General features: G+C 51.3%; 1 protein-coding gene across 2 annotated transcripts in view; it reads left to right on the top strand.

Moving 5' to 3' along the window:
* The window catches only part of GRIK4 (glutamate ionotropic receptor kainate type subunit 4), a 217,296-nt gene that overhangs the window by 164,504 nt on the left and 25,782 nt on the right, over positions 1–27,010 (top strand). For both annotated transcript variants that reach the window (XM_075521256.1, XM_075521257.1), the window contains 5 exons: positions 2,584–2,745; positions 9,693–9,845; positions 11,046–11,150; positions 20,074–20,181; positions 21,217–21,420. In XM_075521256.1, coding sequence (XP_075377371.1) covers positions 2,584–2,745; positions 9,693–9,845; positions 11,046–11,150; positions 20,074–20,181; positions 21,217–21,420 — 732 coding nt within the window. The remainder of the gene's footprint in view (positions 1–2,583; positions 2,746–9,692; positions 9,846–11,045; positions 11,151–20,073; positions 20,182–21,216; positions 21,421–27,010) is intronic.

The raw sequence follows: 27,010 nt of genomic DNA on the forward strand, positions 1-27,010 counted from the left end.
GGAGCGGAGGGAAGGGACAGGGAGCAAGGCAGGGAAAGGGTCGCGTACAGGCCACGCCATCCCCGTGTATTACAGAGGTGGATGCTTTATGAGCATGACAGCAACAGAAATGGGGTTTTCTGCAGCTGGAGGCTTGCCTAGGAAAAGACAGATATGGAGAGCGTTGGCTGCAGAAAAAGACTGAAGCTTGCAATGACCAGCCACCACTAATGGGAGCTAGGAAAAAGCTGCTGTTAACATTTGAACCAGAGCAAATTGTTGACTCCGGGGGGAGCGTGCCCGGGTCTGCCTGCGGTCGCTTTGTCAGGCGGTGAGCCCCAGCAGCTGCCTTCCTCCTTGACGGGGTGTGGGAATTTCCCCAGGGAAATTGGGCTGACGTGGGCAAGGGTCCATCCCAAAAGCTGCGCAGGGAGCCGAGCCGGGGGCCGGGACTGACCTCATCACTCAGCCAGTCCAAGGAGACTCTGCTCGTGGGCTCAGCCTCGCGACTGCTACGTGACCGGGGCAAATCGCGCCTCTGCCTCGGTTTCCTCCATGTGAACTGAGACCAGCGGGGCTCATTCCTTCACCCTGGAATTGCTAATTTGAGGAGTAGAGTGTAACAAACCCGCCAGGGCCTGAGCAACCTCAAAAGCTTAGAAGTGTTTTCAGGGAAGAAAAGGCGTAATAAATAAAGGCACTCATTTCAGCTGCCTTGGGATTGGGGCAGTCATTGAGACCGAAGCCTTGGACTCTGTGGCTGTTTTGGTACATAACATCTCATTTTCCCTCTGCTATACCAAAGCCAAGAGGGCAGTCGGGCAGCTGCTCGTGTTGTGCCCCGTGCAATTTGCCTCCCGGCTCTGGCTGGGGGGAGGTGGTATTTTGCTGGGGCTGAACATATCTCCTGCTGCTCTGCTTGCATCCAGGATCTCCTCGGGCCCAGGTCCTCATTAGCCATCTGCCCTCATTGCGCGGGCTGACAGGACGCCGTGGGTAAATGGATAGCCTGTCAGGGAGGCAGGAGGATAATATCATTCAAATGAATCAATAGTTCACAGGCAGTTTCATGTTACCTAACGTTAATGTGGTTGTGTCCAAAATGCACTTAATCCTGTGTCTGATCACATTCTCGTGGGAGTTTGCCGTGCTGGAATAGTCTTGTAACTCCATGTAACTCCTGATTTACAGACATTGTTCCTACGTGCACGCATACGCAGGAAAGATAAAAAATGACTTGACTCGCTGAGATCTCATAGTCCACAGAGCCAAAAGACATTCGTATTAGTGATGGAAGAGAATGGGTATCCAGCAGTTTCTGAAACTATTACTCCCACCTTCTCACTCCATTTTAGCAATTAGCAAAAGAGAAATTAGTGAGGAAGGCACCATTATTTCCTTCTAATAGGACAAGGAGGGCTGGACTTTTCTCCAGGAAACTGGCTTTGTCGTGTAACTGCTTCCATTCACATGAGTAGCAAAATAGAGCTCTCCCTTTTTGCTTTTACTTTTCTTTTATACAGTCGTTTTTATACGTCCTACCGCTTTGCTCTTCAGAAATGCAAGAGGATGGGCCCCGCACCAAAACCCACAGTCAAAGCACCTTCCCGCCCTCCACAGGGACACTGGGATGTCCTGTGACTGGCATCTCCTCCTGGTACCTGATGGCACGAAGGAGCAGGGCAGGATTGCCCTGTGGGGAGGAACTGATTTAATTTTAACAGTTTAAACTTTGTATCACTGAATTGGATAAGGTGGTGGTAGAGCAGCTTCACTCAGCAGATGATGTTTGCCACCCAGGCTGGGGTCCAGTTCAGAGCACTCTCAGGGGAAATTAAAAATAGTAAAGAAAGGACATTAATTTCTCTCCAGACATGGGTCTCCACAGTCTGGTGGTCTTGGCGGCCTGGGGATCCCTCCTGCCCCGGGTTTGGATGGACAACCATTGCCCCTGTGCTTGCACTATCCGGGGCTCTCGGCCGTAGCGATCCCCGGGCACAGCAGTGTTTTCAGGGCAGGGATCTGTTTCTGGGAGTGCCTTGGAGAGAGCGTTGCTGGGGAAGTGTAAATCTGCTAAGGAGCTCTGTGCTCCGGACCTCCCACAGCAGAGCTGACCTTCTTTGGCCAGTTATAGCAGGTTACTGGCTTCATCTGAAAAATATCACCCACCTCCCTGCCCCCGCTGTAACCTCTGTGTTACAGGGAACCTCCTGCCAGAAGAGTTGGTTTCTAAGCCGCAAAGAATAACACCACACTCAGGTGTGGTTGGCAGAAACCACGGCTCAGAAATTAGAAGTTCCCAGAACCCGCTTTGGAGGGGTTTTGGTCTTTTTGTGGAACTTGCCCAATAAAGTACTGGACTTCGCTGTATCTTCATTAAAAGCCTGAGACCGGCAGCCTGCTGAGTCGAGCCATGGTTAGCACCCAGGCTCTTCCTTACCGGCCGGTGGGTGGATTTCAGCCCCAACTTGGAGGTGGTGGGTTCCACGTGCAGGTTCTTGTAGCTGTGTGGTCCCATCTTCTCTTCAATGGTATTGAGTGGTTCTGAAGATTTTGGTGCCTGTTTTCTTCCCTAATCCCGTTTTCTGTTTCGGGCTACTTTAGGAGTTTTCCCTCCAGCGCCTGGACAGCCTGCTGGACGACCGAGTCAACATCCTGGGATTTTCCATTTTCAACCAGTCTCACGCTTTCTTCCAAGAGTTTGTCCAGAGCCTCAACCAGTCCTGGCAGGAGAACTGCGATCACGCTCCTTTTACTGGGCCAGCAGTAAGTAAAATTCATTCCCATCGTCCACAACCTCCCTGAGTCAGAAGTCCATCAGGAAAACCTCTTGAAAAGAGCTGCAGGCTGGTTCTGGGAAGATCCTGGCAATGCAGTGTGAGTGAAGACCATGCAGAGATAGAAACTCTGGTCTCAAATATACGGGTGCATGGTATTGACTAATTGTTTAATCCAGGTAACCCCTGTGCTAAAGAGCTTGGCCATCACCAGGCTGCTGTCGTACTGCTGTACCTTGGATTGGCTTTCAGGGTTGTCGGTCTTGGGGAGATGGTGGTCCAGGAACGGGAAGAATGAACCAGACAGAGCACCTTAGTTAAATAGGTAGGAGAGGACTTGGGGTGTCAAGCTGTGATTTACAGGGGAGCTTCCTGATCTGGAGAATACTAAGGCAATCCTGAAAGCCTGTGGTGAGCCAAAGGGACCTTGGGGAACCATGAGGGTTTAAAGCTTTAGAGGGCTTGTCTCTACTTGAATGGCTGTACAGCTTTAAATTCCAGCCTAATCTTAATTTGAATTATATTTAGTATGTGAGTGCAGGGGATGATGCAGCCTTGATTCAGTGTCTCCCTTGTGAAATTTGTCCCTGTGTATTTACCTCTAGGAAAATGGCTTGAGGAAGAGGGAGCCTGGATGCAAATAGCAGAGAAAGGGCTGGGCTTAGGCAGATGCCAAGGGGCTGGGTGATGTTGCGTGCTCTAATGTCTCCCCGATGAGTGTGCAGATCAGCACCGAAATCTTCCCTAGGGACTCTTCATAACTGGGAAGGTTTGCAAAGCAGATTTGCCAAATCAGGGATGCAGGGGGCCGCGGCTGGAGCTGGGGGAGGGCAGAGAGAAAATGCCATCAGTGGAACCCTTTGCATAATTTTTAATGAACTCAGGGTCCCCTTGACAAGCTGAGGCAGCTGTGTACTGCTGAAAACCTCCTTATTATCACCACACAGTGATCTTAAGCAGGCAAAATAAGGAGCTTTCTGCCCTTTGTGCCCACATCCTATTGGCTTGACATGGAGCTCAGGCCATGGTTAGTACGTGCCTGGGCCCATCCTGCTCTCCCTCCTCCCAGCCCTCCTGGGTGGAGGCGGCTGCAGTGAGCTTGCCGTCTGCCCTACTAAATCTCTATAGATTGCTACCAGGAAGCTTCCTATTTGGATGACAGTTGCAGGGACTGTTCACAGGCATTAAAAATAAATTTCCTTCTAATAGTACAAACAGAAGACAGTAGGGACAGGAGCGTTGCAGGTGCGATGAGGAAGTAAGCGTTCTCATTGCGCTTCTTACCCTGTGTTGTCTTGAACAACTAGCAAAATCTGTAGGTAAAAGGATGCAAGAGTATGCCCCGTTGCAGCACGTTTTTTTGAAACAGTGAAGGAGTTCAGGCCTGAACGGAGCTGTTTGGTTTGTGAGCCTGAGCCTACACCACCCATCAGTGTAATATTAAGCCAGCTGGATGCTCCTTTCATTCATTCATAAAGCACAATCAGCCGTACAACAGGCTTCCTCCCGAGGACGTGCCTAGAGGGAGGGTGCTCGGCCACGCTGCATCGCCCTCATCTAAAGCGCTCTAGCCCTGCTGTCATTAGGGGACCTTCCCGGGGGCTGCAGTGGCTTGCCAGGCAGCTGCTGTGCGGCTGCTCTTGGCCGTGCTGGGTAGCTCCCCTTGTGCTAGGTGGTGGTCAGCTGCTCAAAAGAGGGACTGCTAGTCCTGGTGCACAAATGGGAAACTGAGGCATGGAAGGGAAGTGACTTTTCCCGTTACATCGGAGTCAGGGAGTCTACAGCACGACTGGAAAATGGGTTCAGTTCTCCCGAACCCTAGTGTAGAGTTGTAACCAAAAGACGATTTCTTTCTGATGATGCGAAGGTTCACTCTACGTTTGTAGCCAGGCTCCCATTGCCAATATGCCATGTCCCAGGTGATGAGAAAAGTGCCTTGCTGCGGGTGGTGAAGATACAGAGCAGAGATGAAGTGAAATATTCCCAGGCAGGGCACGTGTTTCCTCTTCCGTGTCTGCAAGAGAAATCCAGTACCATTTTGCCATTCACTGTCTCTGCTGTTGGAAATCTGGCAGGTCTCATCTCCCAGAGAGCATCTCTCTGTGTAAGAACTTCCCCTTTTAGTCCTGGGAAGCAGATATCTCGTGGGATAGCTCATACTAAATAGAGAAAAGGAAGCTCAACAGCTGGAAGTGACAGGAGGGAGGTTTCCTGTGAGCTGCAAAATCCCAGGGCTTTCTTGCTAGAGCTGAGAAAGCATCTGAGGAAGGAGGAGGGAGCTGCTTGCTCTAATGCCATTCTCATTAATCACATTGCAAAGAAAGGAAATCAGAGAAAATCATTCAAATTACAGATGGCTAGATTAGGTAATTAGAATTTAGGCTAAAACAGATGTTTGTAATTAAGTGTTTATGTCATTGAGTAAAATCCAGATTGTAAAGTCTATTTCACAGGATTTTAATGGTTTTAATTCTCTGTGTTATGTTTGGGGGCAAAGATACAGATGATAATATTTTAGGAAGAAAAGAAAAAAAAACCACATGGCAAAACCCAGACTAGCCAAACCTGTTCATATTTCCCTGGAGATCAGTTTACCTTTAAACATGGCCTTTATGTGGGAGATTTCTGTAAATAAAACATAAAGCGGGATCTTCCACTCAGCCATGCTTAACCTGCTGTTAGTTTCTAGAGGGGTAGATGTGGTGTTGGGAGGAAGGTGTGCTGCATCCAGCAAGGAGCTGTAGCGTACCGAGGTAGAGCTCGGGCACCATCCCTGCTCCCGAGGCGCAGGGCATCAGACAGCGTTAGTTGTCTTAAAGACACTGTTGGGAATGGTCCTGCCAGCTGATGTGCACAAGGGCTGGGGATCTGTTTCCTGACCCTTTCTAGCTGGCGAGTTGTTCCCAGGGCTTTGCGTCACAGTTTTGTACCCTGCAACACCTCCTTAGCCCTCGGGTACAGCCTTTCCTCGTGCAGCTGACCAGCGTGCCAAGGGGAACGGAGCAGCGCGCCTGTCCGCCTGGGCCACCATCTGCTCCCTTTTCTGGAGCCTTGTTCTGATGAGGTATCCGTCAAGTGGCAATTTTTATCAGCAACTTTCATTGTCAAGAATTAGGCTTTAGGGATAGAGGGAAGGCCCCCCCGACCCATGAACCTGCGAGTGGAGGACCACCGCTGAGCTTACCAAGCCTTTCACATCCAGCCTGTCACGGAGCTCTTAACATTGCAGCGATGATACAAAAACAACAGGGATCTGCACAAATCAGATGATGCACGCAAGGAAGAGAATCAATTTGTTAACAGGCAAATTGGCTTTTTGTGACAGAGTGACAAAGCTGCGGTTTAAAATGAGAACATAAAAGCAGTGAGAGATTTTATAGGCGACATGAAGAAAGTTGAGGCGATGTACATGAGAGCAGTGACAGATCCCCTTTGCTGAATCTGCCTAGAGGAAGTTAAAAAGGTGCTGCCTCCAGCTGTCGCCCCACTCCTCTGCTGAAGGTTATGGCCCCAAGGCACGAGAGACCACGTCGCTGCTCTGCATCCGTTCCAGTGCAAAGTCAAGCAGCTTCACTTCCCGCACCGCTAACTTACATGAGCCCGCAGGAAAGCGGAGTGGATGCGCTAAAATGACCCAGTGCTCATCTGAACGTTCTGGGCTGCAGGAGATAGCTGGAAGCAGTGGGCTTGTGGTCACCCTCCCAGTTAACCTTGTGAGAAGACACTTGCCTACCTACGAAAGCCAGAGAGACCAAAGAACCCAGAGGAGCTGCTGCACTCCAATGCTATGTAATCGTGAACGGTTTCCTCCACAGAGCCTGCAGCCCAAATTACCTTGCTGTGTTGAAGATGATTTATTAGCGTTACGGAGTGACTGGTGGCAGAGGGAGATGGCCATTGGGTAGGTGGTGTAGGGCAAGAGAGCAAATGCTGCATTGGGTTGAGGTGAGAGCGGCAGCGCTGCTGATGGGGCGCTGCAGGTGGCGGGGAGCAGGACGGTCCCACACCAGTGACCACAGGAAGGTGTGGAGTGCCTTCGAGGGTTTTGATACCAGAGGAGCAGAGGAAGGAATAGAGTGAAGGCCATGAACCTTCCGGTCTGAGTCCTGGTGGCTGCTCAAGAGATACCGAAGGGGAATCAGGGTAGGTGTTGAAAAGGAGGGGCATGGGTCTGTTTACTTGCATGTTGCTGTGTGGCCAGGCTCCCGTGTGTCCAGGTGCCGTGCCCCAGGGCCCACAAAATTGAGAGGCTGGCATAGGAGCCTAGCTTTGAGCCCAGTGGGGCAGGGAATGGCTGGCATAAATGATAAGCAGGATCAGAAATGGAAATGCGGTGCTTCTGAGGAAAGTTGTGATTTTTTTTTAAAAAAGGAAAGAGTTATGTTGAGAGTATGGGAGGGACTCCCACTGCCTACCAAGAGGACTTGATCCTGTGCATCACAACCCCCTCCCCAATCCCTAAATTGCTTGAAATCATAAGGGGGCTGCCAGAAATCCTAACAAATGGTTCGAGGCTAAGGAGTAAAATATTCCAATCAATAATGTCAAATGCTTCACTAAGATCTACAAGTCTCTTGCTCACCAGCTAATAAGAGATCATTAACTGCTCAGGGAAAATGGAAATGAAAACCCAACAGGAGACAATTAAAAATCCTGGGCCAATATTCTGATTTGGTATGAGATGGTGAAACTTTGGGGTCACAGGGGTTGCGTTTGCTCTTGTAACATTTTCGTTTGGCCAACTCGTATTAATACAGTTCCTGATTCAGGAAAGCACTTGCTAATTGTGTATGGTATCCTGTAACCTGAATGGGATTCAGTCCACAGTTAAAATTAGGTATATGCTAAAGAGCTTCATGGAACAGGGGCTGAGGACAGGACAGGCTGGAGAGGTCCTATTGGTAAAAAAGGTACTGAAGGTAAAAAAGAAAGGTAGGGAGAAAGATATACGAGCTCCCTTAAGAAGCTCTGGAAAATGCTTCCCAGGAAGGGAATGTTTAGGTCAGATGTGAATACTAAGCAAAAAATTGTAGCAGACTTACCCCCGAACAGAAGGGAAGAAGTGCAGGAGAGAGGCTTGCTGCTGTTGCAAAGAGAACTGTGGTATCCCATAGCTGAGGCAGGACAGGAAACAGGATGCCTGGTTTCTGTTCCCACTCTGCCACCAATTCCTTGTGTGTCCTCAGACCGCTCAGCTCCTCTGGCGTTACAGTTTACCTCCTGCAAAAATAGCTGTAATAAAACTTCATAGCTCTGGAGCCAGTCACTCCTCATTATTAGCAGAAAGCTCTCAACATATATGAGCAAAGGTGCTGGCCGTTGCATGGGAGAAGGGTCAGCTTAACATGACAGATGCCAGTTAAGTTGTTCAGTGCTCACTGGAGAGTCCCCGGATGCTATTTGTGTAAGATGGATTAAACAGGTACGTGCAGGAGGAATGCAACGGAGCAAATGTGAGTCTGTACCAGGGTTGGAAAAGTAAGGGATTACTGGTGCTGTTAGATTGGTGTTTGGGGTTTTGCTAGCATTAGGCTGGAATCATGCGTTTGAACTCATGCCAACTTGTACGTTTTAAGGTTTTGTGCTGCTTGTTAACTGCCTAATCCTGGGCCATTGTGGTCAATGAGGTCTTACCACTGACCTGAGTAAGATCAAGCAGGGTTAAGTCTGGCTTACTCTGTTCCAATTAGTAATGCAGTTGAAGCCAAAGGTTTGTTGAGGTGATTGAACTGGGCAAGATTGTCCCTGCAGGGCCACTGGCAGAAATGAATAAGCCTAATGGGGCTTTGGGAGGAATAGGGGATGTGGATACTGCTGAAGTGCCGTAAGTCACAGAGTAAGGTGGGGGAAAGGAGCCCCAGGCTAGAGACTGAACCTGTTGCCAGGAGCCGGGATGGTAAGAGGATGCTCTCAGAAGTAGCCATGAGGAAAATGTAGCCTTGATAGTAATGAGCTGCAACGGCTTAATTCCAGCAGAGTCAGGAGGTGACAATAATTAAAAGTGAAATCTTAGTCACAACAGTGAACACAAGAGAGCAAATGGCTGATTATTAACTAGATCAAAAACATTGAAATGGTTGTGCATGGGCGAAAAACACGGTTTGTGAGGCTTGATGGGCAAAGAAATCCGATTAAAGGCAAACAAAGCAAAGATGAGAAGGAGAGGGGACGAGCTCTGTGATTCTGGACATTGCTTCAGCAATGCCATTACACAGCAGGTAGCATCCAGCAGGAAAGTGGAGGCTGTAGCAAGGGACTAGATGATCTCTATGGCTCTGAAAGCCAAGACTTAGTTGTTTGAGAAGCAGATCTAGCAAAACCTCTTTTCTTGTGAATCTGCCTCTCATAGCAGTGGTTGAAGAAGGACTCTCTGGTGCCTAATGAAGGCTGAAGCAACACAGTCATCTGGCCTTCTGGGGGTGCAGGCACAGGATCTTTACTCTGCCCAGCTGATGCTCTCAGGAGTGTTCCCCCTGGCCAACAGATTAATCAGGGGTCACCAAAGCACCAAAGACCCACAGCTTGATTAGAAAGGGTTAGAAACCCTGAGGAACAAGCAAGCAGAGACATAAAGGGTAAGGAAGCAAGCAAGAAGAGAAGGAGACACGTAACGGACTGGGAGTGGGACTGGGGCTGGCAAAGGGATTACACTTACCCCAGTGATGCCTACACAGGCACAGCAGTTCAGGGATACTATTGCTTTTGTCTCCCTGTCCTCGGATGGGTGCAGACAGGGTGCAGGGTATTGCTGGAGCAGAATGGTGGGCAAGCAGGGCTTGCTGTCTGCAGGGAGGAGGCCGAGGATTTTGCTCCTTTCTGATCCCCAGTGAGGCTGTGGGTAGAGCACTCTCCTGCTTGCTGCAAGGTCCTGAAAGTGCAGCAGGAGGCTCGATTTTTGTCTTCCCGTCTCAATTTTTTTCTTCCGTTTCCCCACAGCTCTCTTCTGCCCTGCTGTTTGATGCTGTGTATGCTGTGGTGACTGCCGTGCAGGAGCTGAACCGGAGCCAGGAGATTGGCGTGAAGCCCCTGTCCTGTGGGTCTGCCCAGATCTGGCAGCACGGCACCAGCCTGATGAACTACCTGAGAATGGTGAGAAGGGACTGAAGTTTGCTGGTGTGTTAGGAGCTAATGCTCGTCACTGCCGGAAGCAAAAGATGTGTATGTGCACGTCTGAGGTGCTGGCACAGTTCTCAAGCACAGTGTCAGTCTGTTTGAAGGTGGCACTGGGAATCAAAAGAGAGGAGATCTGAGGGCTGGTTTGTCACTGGCCGTGGAACGACATGAAACTCTCCATTTTTCAGGCTTTGCTGCAGAAAAACTGGAATTCAATGATATTTTTTTTTTAAGTATGAATGTTTCTAAGTGATTTGAGCTCTGTTTTGAGTGAACTTGAGTTGATACAAGGTCATGTAATACAATCGCTTAGAGCTCAGTGGCAAGAGGTGAGTTTCCCTGTGAAGGGCTTTGGGCTTCTTTGAACCCAAAAGTGTGGTTGCTGGAACCAGTCAAGCCTAGTTCTGGCACAAGAACAGATCCTGAAATTTCAGCCTTGTGAAACAGTTGGAGTTTGTCAATGTGATTCCTCCGAGCTGAGCTTGACCATACAGAAGCAGCATGTTTTCTGAGTCTGTTTGGAGTGCAAGTGAAACGTCATGAGATTTCTTTTTTCCCCGCAAAGGAAGGCTCAGCTGAACCTGAACCTTGTGCCACTTTGGTCCACGCATGTGAACCCTGCTTTAAATCTCACCCGTAGTCAGAGACAGCAGAACTCCAGCTTCCCTTGGCTCTGCTACGAGGAGGCCCAGTAGCTTGCCCTTGTTCCTGAAGAGGTGCTCCAGCAGCAAGTGAGCAGTGGTTAATCTGCACAGTGAGGCTAGAGACTCATCCTGGCTCCGTTGCAACATGCTCTTGTGTTCAATGCCGGCCTGATGCAGTGAAACAGCATGTAATGGTTTGTGGAGGAATCCCCAGCTAGTGATTCGGTGTGATACGGCGAAAAGCGCAGCGTTAGCCTTGGGATGGAGGGAGGTGGCGAGGGGCTGCAGAGGGGATTGTTCCAAAGCAGCTGGTGCAAAGAAATTTGGGGAGCCCTGCACCTCGCGCTGCTGATTCTCCTGCTCCCCTCCACGTCTCTCAGTGCTACCCTAGCCAGACTCCGAAAGCACTTCGGATTGAGACATGAGGATTGCATTGCTGTTGCCGCTGGGAGGGCGGATGGCCGGTGTGCTCTGCTGCAGGCATGGGGTGAGCCGCCTCGATGGGCGCTGTAACTGATTCTCTCTTGGACAGGTAGAATTGGAAGGTCTCACCGGCCACATCGAATTCAACAGCAAAGGTCAGCGGTCCAACTACGCCCTGAAAATCCTGCAGCACACGCGCAACGGCTTCCGGCAGGTAAGAGCAGCCGTGCTGCCCGGGGGAGGGTGCCCAGGGACCGTCTGTGCGTAGCCTGGCGAGGGCTCGGCTCAGGCTGCTGCTGCGGGGCAAAGGGGGTTGCAGACACCCCTTCTTGCAAGAGGAGGTGTTCAGCAAGCCACAAGCGCAGCATGGGTGTCACAGTAGCTCTCACTGGGCCTGGGCTGGCAAACACACCGTGTTTCACTTCATCAAGAACGTGTCTTGAGATAATTCAGATTTGTCTTAATGTCTCAGGCCCCTGAGGTGGTGATGTTAAAGCCAATATCTGTCCTGTCACAGTAACCCTCCTGCGCAGGAGATAATGCAGGGCATAAAGTGTGTGCTAGATACAAGCTCACACTCAAGATCCTTTTGTTCTTAAGCCTGTGGAGACACGTGTACTCAAAATTATTTGGATGGGGAAAAATGGCATCATTTCCCATGAAATGGGCAAAAAAGGGTACTATGATCCTTTCCAAACGACTGCTTCTGGAAGGGAAAACGAAGGGAGAAATCCCATGCCAGGAGCTCCCCACCGTCTCTCCCCAGCGTGGCGTGTGGGAGGAAGTACAGGGTAATTTACCTCTCGGTTTCTGGTGTGTGTTCCTCTGTAATGGGTTCGCTTAGCTCAGACTCTCGTTTGCTTTTTGTCTCGGTGCTTGCAGATTCCTCACAGCATTGGTCCTTTCTCTGCTTGTTTACCCTCTTTCTGTCCAAGGGGTGTTTTCTGGATTCAGCTAAGGTTAAGGATAACTCTGTGGGGCCACAGATACCAAACTGGTGAGATTATGTGACACAAGCCCAAGGAATTAGGGTTTTACTCGTAAATCCAAACCTCCTTCGTGAAAAAAGTGGAAGTCCCAGAAAAAGGGTTTTCATCTGTCTTATTTCCCTGCTGACAGCTCTACACCTGCCCTTTTCTCGGAGATTGCCACTTCTCCTAGACGCTAGCAGAGAACAAAAGCCATTGTACCTTGCCACACACCAGCAGAGCATTTTGGCATTAGGAAATCTCTCCTGGTCTGGCAGCAGTGAATTTTAGCCTCGGCAAGGATGTTGCCTGCCAGTTCTTACCTGTCAAGTGACAGCTCAGCTTTGATGCTGCCTTTAGCTGAGTGAGCGGGGAATCAGGATGGCATTTTCCCCACAGTAAGATCTCTCATAGCACCAATGCCCTTTTAATCATTTCCCAAACCCATCATACTCTGAGCAAAAGTGACAGATCCAAGCACATCTGCATTAATAAGAGCATGCATTCAGCTGGAGCAAAGGAAGCAAATGCTGTAAACCGCACTACGACAGCTGTGTTTTTGATGCGTTTAAATGTGGCAGGGAGTTCACATTAAACGCACAGGTTCTCTTGGAGCAGTGCTTCTCCCAGAGCTCCGCAGAGAGCTCTGACTGCAGCCTAATCTGCCCTGAGACAAAAGTCTCAGCTCTTCTCCACAAACCCGCTCTGACGGGAGAAAACCTTTTTTGACCTGTTGCATGCAACAGCTCGGTAAATAAGCAGCTTCATGTTTCAGAGGTACCCAGGAAAGCTGCGCTGGGACTAAGCTTTTCAAATTTCCCATCAGAGCGCGGTGGTGATAAATCACTTCCAGCGGCAGTACCAAGGTGCTGGAAGGACGGGGCAGTCCCTCGGTGTGCGCAGCTGCCTGCTGAGAGCCTGTGGGGACTGCGAGCCCTCTCTTGTCAGAAACCCACCAGGGAGGAGCTGGTCTTAATAAAACTGCTCCCTGTGCCTGCGGCAGCCTTTCCGCCGTCTGCGCTCCCCTTCTCAGGCAGCCCCCTCTCAGGGGTCCTGCCTGACTGATAGCAGCGCCCGGAGGGGTGTCAGGGCCCTTCACAGGCTGTTTGAGAAACACGAGAAACACAAGAGTTTCTCGTGAGGTGCCCGGCTGGGAAGGGCATCCCTGGGCAGAGCTGTGAAACCTGGGCAGGGTCCTGCCTGGTCCTGCCCGCCCCTCTCGGTCACTGCAAAGGGAAACCAAAGGCCACTCTGCTCTGCCATAGATGGTTATTTTCTTCTCGCCAACCCAGCTTCTTGTAATAAAAATGACCAAATAAGTCATTAGAAATCATTTAATTAAACCCACCGTGAGGGGATGGGATAAGGAACAGACATTCGCATCCTGGAGACAATCTTATTCCCAAGGGTTATATTAACTCATTTGCTCAGGCTCTTGTTTGAAACACTCCTGTTCCCGCCTTATTTTTAATCAAGCTCACACTCGCTGCCCATTTCTCTCTTTCTCTCTTTCCCTCTTTCTCCTTCTCTCTCCCCCTCTCTCTCCTTCCATCTATCAAAGCCACTGGGACTTCCAGCTCATCAGCTTTGATAGAGAATTCTCTGACTTTGGAAGCTGATCCAGCCAGCAAACAAATTAGAGACACTTAGATTTTCTAACTTGCTGTTGCTTTTGGGCAAGGAGAGGCAAGGCTTTTTGACATCCAATTTTTAATACATTTATGTAACGCACCAAACGTGTCTTTTCCTGATTTAGCTTAACTAGTGGAAATTTTTCCCCAGCCATATGAGAGCTGCTCTCTGTTCATAGGATGTGAGATAAAGCACAGACTCATTAATGTGTCGGTGATCCATAGATCTGACAAGGACTGAGTTTGTAAATGTCATCTTTTTCTTTTTTCCCCTTTCTTTGCCCCTTTAAAAAAACATTGCAGCACACCCCTCCGGTTTCAGCATAGTGATTTGCAGTGAACCAAGAGCTAAGGTTTGGCAGCTTAACAGGAGAAGGGAAGGAAGAGGGGCTGTGATTGATACGGCCCCAGGGAAGGCAAGCGTGCAGAGCAGAGGCAGGGGAAGCCGCTGCGGGGCTGGAGCCCTGCTGTGGGCACGTTGTCCCCAGCTCTGCCTGTGACCCCTTGCTCTTGCCCGGTCCTAGGTGTGGCTGATTAGTCGCCGTTTAGCTCAAGGCTCTGCTGGTGTCCTGAGACAGAGCGGTGGAAGTGACGGGTGTCTAATTGGTATGTTGATGAGATACAGATGAGTTACCAGCCGATAGCTCTGAGACCCTCCGCAATCCCCGCCACATCAAACCTTTTTAACTTAGAAGCAGCTAATCAGTCTCGATGGGGCTTGTTCCTCTTTAGCCGTTACCCCCAGCAAGAGTTCAGGGACAGATCCTGCCAAGAGCTGAATGTCTTTTGCCCCCTGTGTGCCACCGCCAGGTCCTGCCTGGGCTGTGCCGGGTGCCAGTCATGTTGTCTGAAGGGGACGTCTGGGGAGGAAGGGGATCGCAGGGGTTGCTGCCTGGCCTCGGGTGGCCTGTGTGCGTGTCTCGTGGTTGTACAGGTTTTAATAGTTGGTGTTCCCTGTGTCCCACGCTAACTTCTGTGGAGGAAGCTTTTGCCTGCTTGCCTTGCGGGCGTCAGTCTTGCAGCAGTGTCCTTCAGGAGTGCCAGCCACATGGCAGACCCGTGCAGTGTCCTCTGAGGGCTTTCCTTTGTTTGTTTTATTCCCTTTCCCTCCCCAGATGCCCCTGAATTCCCTCCGCTTCGGGCCAACGAAGGCACCACGTTCCAAGTACCTACTTAATTGTTTCTCCTCCTGGCACAGTCTCTTTCCCGTTACTGCTGACAAGGCTCTCCAAATGCAGACTTGATGAGAGACGATAGCATTTTGTACTCCTTCCTTTTCCTGGGGACATGGAGGAAGGTGAGGTGATGAATGCAATCTGTAGGACAGTGCTTGCTACTCAGCGCCCAGAAGGTATCTGGGTTTGTTGCGGTGGCAGTCTCCTGCCTCTTTTAAGACACCTGTATTCAGGGCTGGCTTTACCTTAAATTTTAGCTGGGGAGTGGGGGTGGTAAGTACCCGTGGTGCCTTTGAAGCTTATGGAGAGGTCTTGCCGTGTCATCTCTCCCTGCCATCAGCTGCCTTTCGGGCCTGCAGGGCACTGAGCAGAAGACTTCATTAAAATCATTAGCTTGAGTGGTATTTTGTCATCTCGCGTCACAAGGAGCTTGAAAGCCCAGGCATCGTTAACGCGGCTGCGTCTGAACGGAGGAGCTGAAGGATTGAAGGAGCGAACTGGGAATGCCCCGCTTGCATCGCGTTAGCCGCTGGTGATTTTCTTTGGAGATGTGAAATCTTTAAGTGTCACCGATCCAAATAACGCCTTTTGCAGAGCAGCTAATTTGAGGGCCCTTGCCTGCCTGTGGGGACGGGGCAGTGTCACGAGCAACGGCACTTCCTTGCTTATTCCAGGCTTGAAGCTCTTTGGGCTGGTTCGCGCTGAAGCTGTGCGTTTGCTCCCTGCCTAGGCGGAGGACGTATAACAAGGCAGACCTCCTGCCTCGAGACGCTTGCAGGAGGGATGGGCAGAGCGGGGCTGGCTCTCCCGGCGGCAGAGGCAGAGGGGCTGAGCGCAGGGAGGTGCAGAGGTGACACCATGGGGGTCTGCAGTGGGACCACACAGCATGAGGACGTGGAGGGAACTTTCTCCATCCAGGCCACGGGCTGTCACCTGCCACGAGGGTGGACGATCCCTTTTGCAAAGGTATCGAGCTCCAGGTGGTTGTGTTGCCCTCGCTGCTGCTGTGGGAAAGGTATGCCATCACTTCAGCTCCTCTGATCATTAGAAACCCTCTTCTAATTTTCAGCCTGTTTATTTCTGGCTGGTTTATATCTATTTATTTTTGTGCCAACGCTATCATTTTAGCTTCAAAAGCAGTTCTACCTCTTTGCTACGGACCTCCTCCACCTGGTGTATTTATACAGACCAATCATATCTGCTACTAAAAAATCCTGAGTCCTAAAAACTCTTTAAGTCCTAGTCCAGAGCCTTAACAACAAGATCATCTTATCCACGTACGTGTAGAGCATTTGATTGTTTTCTAACACATTTTGCAGATGAATATGTTTTCTGTTTTTCGGAGGCTCTTTATACGTAGATAGAAACGATTAAAATCACCTTGACATCCATCTTGCAAGAGAGGGAGAGATCTGAGGATCCCAGACATCTTCTGACACATTACACTTCAGCAACAGTGAACAGCGTGAGGAGTCAATTAGTGGCTTTATCATACTGTGAGGGGGACAGTGGTGAGCTGGAACGAGCCAGGATGGGGTGGAAGTACCCCGGCACACGGGAGTGTTTGGCTTTGGTGCTGTGTTAAAAGCAAGGTCAAACCCACTGCGCTGTCAGAGGAGGAGGCAGTCAATTAGTCTCAGTATGCCAGCAGGGGAGGGACAAATTTGAGAACAGTGAGGGCTGTTAAAATTAAAGTTAATCTGTCACTAATCTCTGGTTGTGAAATCTGGGAGAAAAAAAATTAGGCAATGTTTATGACTGATCACTCGCTCAGAGAGGCAATTGCTGCAGAGGGTGTGTTGTTTAGCAATCGCAGCAAGAGGCAAGCACCTTCGTGCAGCGCTGAGGAGCACAGCCAGGATAAATCCGTCCCGTCACACTGATGCAGACCCTGCGCAGGCCAGTTAAAGCTGTGCTTCAAGGACTCCCTGTCCATGAAGTACATGGTAAATCTCCCAATTTGGGACCGTTGTTCCCAGAGATGAGTCCTGCACTACAGTGTCACTGTGATGCTACGAGCTTGATGGTAGTTAAGCCACAACGAGCTGTCAAGAGAACGGGATGCCCAAGGTCTGCTCCCAGCCTGCTCCGACACGCCATCACTGAGCCTCCATCTCCCCGCCTGTCAGGGGAGGCTAACAACCCCCCAGTGCCTCCCTTGTTGGTGGGGAGCCTCCAAGAGTTCATGCTTCCAGCGCATTCAGAGGTCCTTGCCATGGCAGGTGCTTCTAGCAGAGCGTTGCTAATGTTGGAGAAGGGGCTGGGCTGACAGCTCAGAGGAATAATCTCTGTTGTGTTATCCGCAGAGTAAACAAGCCCCCCCAGGGACTCAGCTGGCTCTGCCTGCACTGCTGCATCCCGGTGCCTCGGCTCCAGCCAGGGAGGAGAGCAGACACGCACGTGACTGTCCGTTGCTTTCCCTGCCTGCTTTCCTTCTGCGGAGCCGTCGAGCGCAAGCTGTCCTGTGTGCGCTTCCCACTGCTCCTTGTGCCTAGCGATGAGCAGACTGGATTTGGGACTCCTTGCAGATGGCCACTTTTGTAATGGCTTGTCAGGTGCTTGGGCTGGATTTGCACCGACAGCCAGGAGAAGAAAGCACTTGGCCCTTTCCTCGATGCCCAGAGCAATTCAGTCTGCCGACAGTGTAGCAGCATGGCTGCAGTTTCAGGTTGCGTTTGACTCGGATGCACGAGCTGGGAAGTGACTCTGAAGTCCTCGAGCCTTCAGTCATGCCAGAGGCAAAGCACCACCAAGAAAAGCGACTGAGTGCATGGAGTCCGTCCTGAGGTGGTGTAAATCAGCGTGCCTCCCATTCATTTCCATGGCAGTGCACCCACCTGGCCCTGTGTAGCTCTGTGTTGCCTTCCACCCACCTCTTTGAACATAATGAGATTACTCTTTGATGGAAGAGAAATTGATTTTTTCCTACCACCCTGACAGCTGTGGCACAGTGAAAGGATAACCTGCCTTAGCCCGACAGCGCCCGAGACTGCTCAGAATCACAGAATCCTATAGGTTGGAAAAGACCTTTAAGATCATCGAGTCCAACCATAAGCCTAACACTACCAAGCCCACCACTATACCATGTCCCTAAGCACCTCATCCAAACGTCCTTTAAATACCTCCAGGGATGGCGACTCCACCACTTCCCTGGGCAGCCTGTTCCAGTGCTTGATAACCCTCTTGGTGAAGTAAAATTTCCTAATATCCAGTCTAAACCTCCCCTGGCGCAACTTGAGGCCATTTCCTCTTGTCCTATCACTTGTTACCTGGGAGAAGAGACCGACCCCACCTCTCTACAGCCTCCTTTCAGGCAGTTGCAGAGAGCGATGAGGTCTCCCCTCAGCCTGCTTTTCTCCAGGCTGAACAACCCCAGGTCCCTCAGCCGCTCCCCATCAGCCTTGTGCTCCAGACCCTTCCCCAGCTCCGTTGCCCTTCTCTGGACACGCTCCAGCCCCTCAATGTCTCTCTTGTGGTGAGGGGCCCAACACTGAACACAGCATTCGAGGTGCGGCCTCACCAGTACCGAGTACTGCTCGTGTCAGTGTGAGGGAACTCGGACCGGATTTTCTCTGGCACCGTGGCTACAGAAGAGCCGTGAAGACACCCCTGCATGTTGGGGTCACCCACTACCTCGTAGGGTCGCAGCAGCTCGCTTCAGTGGCGTCAGAGGACTTAGGCTGTGGCCAGCAACCCAGCACGCAGAGGGCTGGGACCTGATGGGGGCAGAGAGGTTTTGCAGGAGAAAAAGGAGAGAGAAGGGGTCTCGGAGGGAGCTGGCCTCCCTCAGCCGCCAGACTATCCATGAGAAAAAACAGACTCTTTTAGGGAGCGTAAGAGAGTGAGAGCCTAATTTGCATGTTCTGATTGAGCTGCTGGAGGTGCTGATCTCCCTGCCCAGAGCTCTGAGGGAGGGAGATTAGGCTGTTGAAGTTAAAATTAGGTTTTGTTGAATATTCCTCCCCTTGGCTGAAGGCAGCGGCTGGTTGCATTGCGTCACAGCTGAGTCACGATGTCTTCCCAAGCGCAGGGGGACTGGTCCCCGCCACCGGTGGCGGGAATTAGGTTTTCTGCAGCGACACTGATGCTTGGATGGGTGTATTAGGCTGTCCGTGGAGCTGTTGGGTGTGATGAGCCTGAATCAAAGGGTTTGGAAGTACTTAATTGTAGTAGTTGGCACCCGTTAGAGCAGATAGAGGAGATGAGTCACAGTACAGCACCGCTGAGAACGTGGCTTCGTTTCACCGCCTGCTGCCAAGGTGGAGCTGCTGGTCAGGGCTGGAAGGCATCTGCCCCACATCAGTGCTGCTGCTCTGGTGAGTGCAAGGGAAGCTGCGATGCTGTGATACTCCCCGTGAAGTGGCATTTCCCTCCGAGGAACTCACTGTGGCCAATACCAGCCTTTAACTCACGACAGTGACACTCACAGGAGGACAGCAGGAGGTTTTGCTTGCTTTCAGGCAGGTGAAACCTTTGTTCAAAGTTGCAGACACAGCGTAAGGCAGGACAGGAGTTGGAGACAGGAACCCCCTCTCCCCATTTCTGGGCTTTCACTGTGAAATCATGAGACTTCAGCACTTCCTGAAGCTCTTCCGAGCTGTGTCTGCAACACATGGCGCCCGTGTGAAGAGCTCGGTGTCATCAAACCTGGGTGCAGCACTGACCCCGCAGTGCGTGCTGGTGGTTGGGTCTCGCTGCGGGACGGTGCAGCCCAGCCAAAGCCCGGCTATAGCACTGCCTTTCTGGCAGCCTCCCATGAAGCGCCTCTGTGCCCCGTCCCCTTTAGGAGTTGACCTCCAGAGAAGGGAGGAGGTGAAGGGGTCCACCAAAATGCACCAGGCTGAGCGCGATGCCCAAGTCTTTGTCCTGCGGCCATGACCTAGCTGCCATGCCTTAGTGTGAGGGACGGAGAGGCCCCCAGCCGCACCGTGCTGGGAGAGACGAGCTTGCAGATTTGGCTGCGTGGGGGCTGCTGGGTAAGATGGACCCGTCTTGGTGGCATTTGGGGACAAAGCAGAAGGCTGCTTGGCCACCGCGAGCCCCGGGCAGCTGCCCGCCGCACAGCTCTCTCCTGGTGCGGGGCTTTGCCGCAGCTGCAGGGAGGACGTGTGGGAAGGCAGTGCCCGCCGTGGGCAGGGACAGGTTTTTGGCGTTGTCGTGCCGGTGGGGGTGTGCCGGGGCTGTGCACCAGCGGGTTAATCTCTCTGCTGGCCCATTGGGGGGGTGCATTGTAAAGGTAATGGAGCATTCATAAACACCTCTTCCAGGGCCAGCTTGATGGTTGTCAGTCACTGGAGCCATATGGCGGGTGCGTACAGTAATTTGCCCTGTAAATTCCCTTATTGTGCTGTTTATCTCTCCAGATCGGCCACTGGCATGTTTCTGAAGGACTCAGCATGGACAACAGGATCTTCTCCTCCAACATATCAGACAGTCTGTTCAACACCACGCTCATTGTCACCACCATCCTGGTAAGTGAGGGGGTCACCTACAGTTCCCATTAGCTCTTTGCCAGCCCAACGCTTAGGGGTGTCAATCAGCTAGAATATTATTCCCTCTTCCTACCCCCCTCGGCCCCCAGCATGCAGCATCGCACACTGATTTCATAAAGAACAGACGATCAAATCTCTAATTACAGCACTGAGGACAATTCATGACAGTGTAATTAAACTCAAGTTGATGTTTCATATGGAAATGATATTTGATGAGTTCAGAAGCAGCTGGGGAGAGGGTTGGGATGGGGATAAGTTGCCATTTTACATTCATCTCTGAATGATGTTCTTGTTTTGCATACAGCTGGTAAGTTGGAAGGGACAGTTGACCCTTCTACCCATAAAATTACTGAAATTGGCCAAGATGGGTACAACTGTTATGAACTAAGACTTCACATCTACAGGCACCACTGTCCTTATTCAACAAATTCCCCTTCCAGGTGCTGCCTGTCCCATGATTTTTTCCAGTGCCTCTGCTCCTTCCTTAAGACACTCAAAATCCTGAAGAACTCTGGGCACTATCTCCTCATGGCCCATAAAGTTTGTTGAAAATGGGGCAAACTGTGAAAGTGGCTATATGCCAAGAGAAGCTGGGATCTAGTGTCTTGCCATAACTCGGAGCAGTCACTGGGCTGCTCTGGCATATGCCAGTTGGAAACAGCCCCCAAAGCATGATCCCTTAGCTCTGCTTCATATCCTAAAGTAGGATTTATCTGCTGCACCTCCAGCGCATCCCTGACACAGCAGGGGCCAATGAATACCAGTGCAGAAACAGCTCTGCTAGCTTTACACCACTTTGGGTTTCCAAGTGATCAAACCAGCTTTCCGTATCTCTTACACCCTGGTCGAGAGGGATATATCGGGACGGGAGGTTGGCTTGGGTGCCCCTTATCAGAGCTTCTGCCATCCCAGTGCTGCCAGGGAGCCCACTGCCCTCTCTGCCCCGTGCTCGGCGCCGTGCTGGTGGGATGCCTCGGCTAAGATGGGAATGACAGCTGCCCAGTTTCAATGCAGGAAAACCCTTACTTAATGCTGAAGTGGAACCATCAGGAGCTGGAAGGCAATGACCGCTACGAGGGCTTCTGCGTGGACATGCTGAAGGAGCTGGCAGAGATCCTGCGTTTCAACTATAAGATCCACCTTGTCGGCGATGGTGTGTATGGAGTCCCTGAGGCAAACGGCACGTGGACAGGGATGGTCGGGGAGCTGATTGCTCGAGTAAGTGAATTAGCTGCTCTTTTTAATGTGCTCTAGAGGGACTTGGCAATGAAAAGCCCTGATGCTTTATTAAGTGCTCCAGGATGAGAAGGATGGATGGGGGTTTTAGTCCACTTGTGAGACTTTGAGCAGAAGATCTCCGTTTAATGTTTTCTCCCAATGGCAAATGTATTTGTTGTGTTGATGTGACAGTGTGCGAAGTAGTCAGAGCAGGAGTTAGGGCCCCTGGGTGCTCTCAGGGGTGCTTGCTTTGTTGGAAGGCAGGCCTGGGCTCCCTGCATAAGAGCTCGATACACAATGGATTATTTTTTTTCCCCAGTGGAAAAATTAATGAAAACTTGAAACAGAAAAATATGCAGGCTCTGGCACGGGTCGGTAGAAGCTGAAGGAAACTCACAAAGCCACACTGTTCGGGAGGGAAGAAAGTAAGAATCACATTTCTACCCAGGAAAGTTTTGGCAGATTCATTTCAGCTCCTTGACTTTGAGTATTGTTTTTGGAGAGGAACATTTTTTGTTTGCTTGAAGTGCGTGGATCGAGATCTTTTCATGGCTCTGCTTCATGGTGTTGCTGCACAGCAGCTAGACTGAAAGCTGAATGCTTTTGCTGGGTTTGACAACACTTCTGCGTACGTGTGTGCTCAGTCAGCCCGTACCCCCCTCCCTGCTCTTTGTTTTCCTCTGCAGCTAAAGGTAGTCCTTCCCCAGGGATCCTGAAGCTTAAATACAGTTCATGAAATGCTCTGAGATCCTTACTAAAATAGGCTTAGCCAAAGCTAACATTAAGACTGATGTTATTTAAACCAATACTTCCTCGCTCACCGATTTCTACCCTGCCTTGTTATTACCGAAGCGCCTGTGAGAACCCAGTGACAGTTTCTCAGCTGGTGGCAAATCCACAGTGAGGTGTATTTATGATAATCCACACCTCTGTGTGAGAGGAGCCCCTGAGCCACCCCATCGTTATCCTCACAACAGTGGCACGTCCCTCCTGCGAAGTGGAGGAACAAGGGTCCGAATCCGTCCCCTGTGGCTCCGGGCAGGGGTCTGGGGCTCCTGCTGCAGCTTTCCTCCCGGCTGCGGGAGATGAGCAGCATCTCTAGAAGGTGCCCACCGGCATCTGTCTGCTGCTTCCCTGGATGGCGAAGGGGACCTGGCTGACGCTTGTCCTGCCTACCTTAGGAGCTTCAACTGAGTGTCTGAAGTCAGGTGGGACAACTCTAGGTCTAAAAGACTTACTGAGCGTCAGGGACAGGGCACAATATGGACTGGAGATCCCTCCTGAATGAGTGCCCTGTCTCCTGGGTCGCCCTTCCCCGGCAGAGCGATAGCTCTTGATGCCAGCTGAGATCCCACCTCCGTCTGCTTCTTCTAAAGAGCCTTCTGTATGGTTGTTTGCAAATGCTCTGGGCTATTGGCATAGTTTTTATACGTATCTCTGCGTGTGTGTGTGTATATACACACACACACACACAATTACGGTTCTGCAACGTTTCTTTTGGGAGGCAAGAAGGAAGGCGCAGAGAGCAGCGTGTGATCTATGCAAACAAAGGAAGGGAACAGCCATCAAATTTTTGGCCTACTAACCTTGGCAGTGCCTCTCCATTAAATGGGAGCTTCTGGAGGGTTGTCTGTCTTTAGTGATAAGTGTTTTAACTTCATCTTCACATAGAAACCATTTGTTTCTTCTGCAGCTCGAGCCTTATTTAGGAGGATTTTTACTTCTGCTTCAGCAGGGCAGAGCTGGCAAAGCCTATGTGAGGCTGAATCAAAAATTGGAGAAGAGAAAAAGCTTTCTCTGCTTTGTTCTTTCTAGGCCCTTTAGAGTCTTTATAATGGCTTCAGCGAGTTTTTGATCAGTCCCAGGGAGTGGCACTTTGGCTCAGGTCAGCCAGGGCAGATCTGGCCATGTGCGTGCTGTTGTGTTTGTTCAGGGCTGCTCGGGTGGGACGTTGCTTTCTGAGGTCATTTCAGAGCCCAAGGGGTTCCTCTCCTTCCTTGACAGTCAGCCCCCAAGGGGGTTTGTCCTCGGTTCCAGCCCCTTGTCCATCCCCTACACCACTTCAGAACCACTCGAAGCAGAAGAGCCAAATGATCCTATGTTGGGCACACGCGTTCCTCTTTCAGTAGATTTATTCCTTGGGCACTGTTCTCCATACAGCCTTTAGCACAGAGAGGGCATTAGTTGGGACACAAACTTGTCACACGGGTCAAAACTTCCCAAATCCTACCCAAAATAACAGCTCTGCGCCTGTCTCTTTGTGCAGTGCTGTATTATTGTAGGAAACTGATTCCTTCTTGACCCCGATCAGCTGTCAGAAAGTGCGGTTTGACTCACGTGCATTTAATGTGCAGGACCAGAAGGTCAGAAAATTATCCAGCTCCATGCAATACCTTTCCAGTATTTTTTTTGTCTCTGTAATGCCCCTGTGGCACTGAATCTCCTCCGAGCGACTATAGGCTATATGGGAAAAGTGTTTCATTTTATTGCTTCTAAATTAACCAGCCATTGATTTATTCTTAAGTGCTGAAAATTCTATTACAGCTAATTGTGAACTATGATATGATTGAGAAGGATGCTATATAAACATAAATTTGTTGTTGACCCAAATTCAACAGTACATATCTTATCGACCTGCTCACAAAACTAATTAAGAGCTAAGGAAGAGGGGGACCGGGATGGCTTAGGGAATTAGTGGAAGAGCTGTAGACAATCCTGTGTCTAGGTCAGCAGTCTGGCTCGTCGTCACATCAGGAAACCTGTAAATTTTGTGATCAGCCGATGGGGATTTGGCTTGGGAGAAATCACTTGGACGGACTCAAGCCCATTCCTTAGTGAAAGATGTCACAAACTCAGAAAACACCGAGCTAATTGGTCCCTCTGTGCACGCAGGGCAGGGAGGCTGAACACCCTGCTCATTCCTCGAGTGAGCAGGGGAGTAAAGCCGCTCTCCGGCCGGGGCAGATTTCCCCCATTAGCCTTGCCGGCTCTGGCACAGACAACTGCAGTCTCCAGCAGTTCGGCCGGCACCGTACACGTGTGCTACGCATAATAAGCAAACAAGGGGGAACAGCAAATCTTCCCGTCTCCTACTCTTTGGTGTCAGAGCCTTAGGGGATAATAGGGCTGGAAGAATTACATCTCGCTCCTTCCCGCTGCAGTACGGCCTCTGGCTCAGAGTCCCTGACGGTTGCTGGTCTTCCCGTTCTCTCTCTCTCCAGCGTGTCCTCGAGCTGAAATGAATTTGCTAGTCTGCTACAAGCCAACGAATGTATTTTCAAGGCAACGTGACAGCTCTCTCCTTGTTCTGCCACGCCTGTATTTGCTGTCTTGGTAGCGTAGTGCCGTGGTGGCTGTGCTCAGTGCCTGTAGATCGGCTCGCAGCGAGCCGTCGGTGCTCGGCTCCCTTGCTCCTCCCTGAGGAGGTGGGCTTGTGTCTGAGCGATCCCTCAGCAACAGTTCCTGAATTCACCCATCTCGGGAATGCCCCCGGAGAATAGAGCCGAGCTAAGAAGCGATGGTGTGGTTTGGTTTTGCCAGGAAGCTTTGTTGGCAGGAACCCGATGCTGCAGTTTTGCTGTAAGACCTCTGAGAAACTTCCCTCTGATGCAGCCGGGGTCAGTACCCTGTCTGGCTGGGTACCGGTGCTAGGTGACGGTCCCCTCCGCAGAGGACCCGGCCCGCTAACCTGTGCAGGGTGCAGGGGACGAGAAGGAAAAAGCGGCCCCGGCAGGAGCACACTCCATGCAGACTGGCCGTGTGTTTTGTGCAGCTCGTATCAGCTGCTCGGGCTTCCTTCGGCACTGTTTAAATAACATATTGCTTTTGGTGATGGTAACACAGCAGATCCGTGAGTGTTTCCAGGGCAAGCGCATTTGGGCGAGGCTGGCGCTGCTGCAGAAGGCACCAGTGAGGAGGTGCATGGAGTGAGGAGCGGGTGACTGGGGACAGCAGGCTCCTGCTCTTCCCTTCTGCGCAGAATCATTGAGGGGGTGAGATGCTGTGGAATAACGCTAGATCTTTGCTATCTGTGCCAGTGGTTTGAATCTGGCTGGGATCGGTGGTGGTCAAAGCTCTTTTTAAAGTGAGGGAGATGAAGGTTGTCCATCTCGTGGAAGGATCTGGCCTCAGGAGCAGCAACACAAAGAACTGAAAGGACCATAAAGCTTTGGGCTGATGGTTTTTCCAGCTTCCTTGCTGGTGACCAGGTGGTGCTTTACAGTCAGAGGCCCTCTCCCTTCAACTGCTCCAAAGACGGGGAATGGCAGGAAGGGGAAGGGAGGGGGAAGGTATTTCAAAATTGGCAGAGTCCTGCTCTCCGCTCGGCAGTGGGTGTTGGTGTTCAGCAAGAAAAGCTGTGCGTGGGTGAAGGGAGGGAGGGGGAGTCTGTTTGCACGCTATCGCGCTGGCAAGTGTGACATGGGGGGGCTCGAGAGGGTGGGGAGTGAGGGGGAGTGGGGAAGTGAGGGAGCGTGGGTTGTTGAGCAAACACGGCGCGGGTATGGGCAGAGAGGTTTGCGTCGCGCTGCTGATTTTGCCAGAATTGCGCACGAGATGCTGGGTGTGGTCTGAGCTGGTTAGGTCTCGCTGCTGTCCCCTGCGGGCTGAGGGTCCCCGTTCCTGGTGCTACACCTTAACTGGCTTTTGCCACGGGCATGGTGAACACCTGGCACAGACTTTTTCCTCCCACCCCTAGAGATAGTCCAGGTGAAGAAACACGAGTGAAGGCAGACTTGAGGCTGACATCTGCACTGATTGCTGGTCATCCCATCCCTGACTGTGGCTTAAACGGAGGGCTGCAGCCTCCAGGGCTTTCAGGCTGTCACTTTTCATATGGCAGAATTCATGCATGTCCTTAAAAACACCCAAGCACCAGTTTTCAGTGACCCTCATCTGGCCCTGCTTTTTAAATGCAAGAATATGCATCCGAGTGCGCAACCTGGCTGCCGCTCGCTCCAGCGGGAGGAGCCGCACAACCCAAAATAGCTCCTGTCAGATCAGATGGGCAGCTGGAGCAGAAGCAATCAGTACATTGATCTGGCGGCTGAGCTGTACCCATCGTGCCATGGGACAGATCTGCAGATGCAGAGAGACTGCTCTGTCATTGCCGCGGTGGTTCGGGAGCCGCTGCCCAGGTGAGCAGGCTGCAGCCACACTGCCGTGCAGTGGCTGCTGCTTATTTCGCAGAGTTGCACACAGGGGCAGAGATTGGAGGGGACTTCTGGAGATCATCCGGTCCAACCCCCTGTGCAAAGCAGGGTCACCTCCAGCCAGGTGCTCGGTACCGCATCCGGACGGGTTTCCAGCAGGGCAAGCACCTGCCGCAGCAGTGCTGATGCTGATGGGTCGGCAATGGGGGTAATAGCTGGCGGTCAGGGGGGTCCTGAAGGTTGAGCACCGGTTTCAGCTTTTCTAGAAGGCCTTCCAAGCACAGGGGCAGCGTAAGAAATAGCTTTCCCTGACCTTGGCCACGCTGTCAGTGCCCTGGTTGCAGCGCTGGTGAGAAGGGTGCTCTCATATGCACCCAGGGGCTGTAGCATCCAAGGTGCTGTTCAAGTCGGAGACTCCTGCTCCTGGAAGAAATCCCGGC

The sequence above is a fragment of the Mycteria americana genome, chromosome 19, assembly GCF_035582795.1.
Source record: "Mycteria americana isolate JAX WOST 10 ecotype Jacksonville Zoo and Gardens chromosome 19, USCA_MyAme_1.0, whole genome shotgun sequence".
Classification (NCBI taxonomy): Eukaryota; Metazoa; Chordata; class Aves; order Ciconiiformes; family Ciconiidae; genus Mycteria; species Mycteria americana.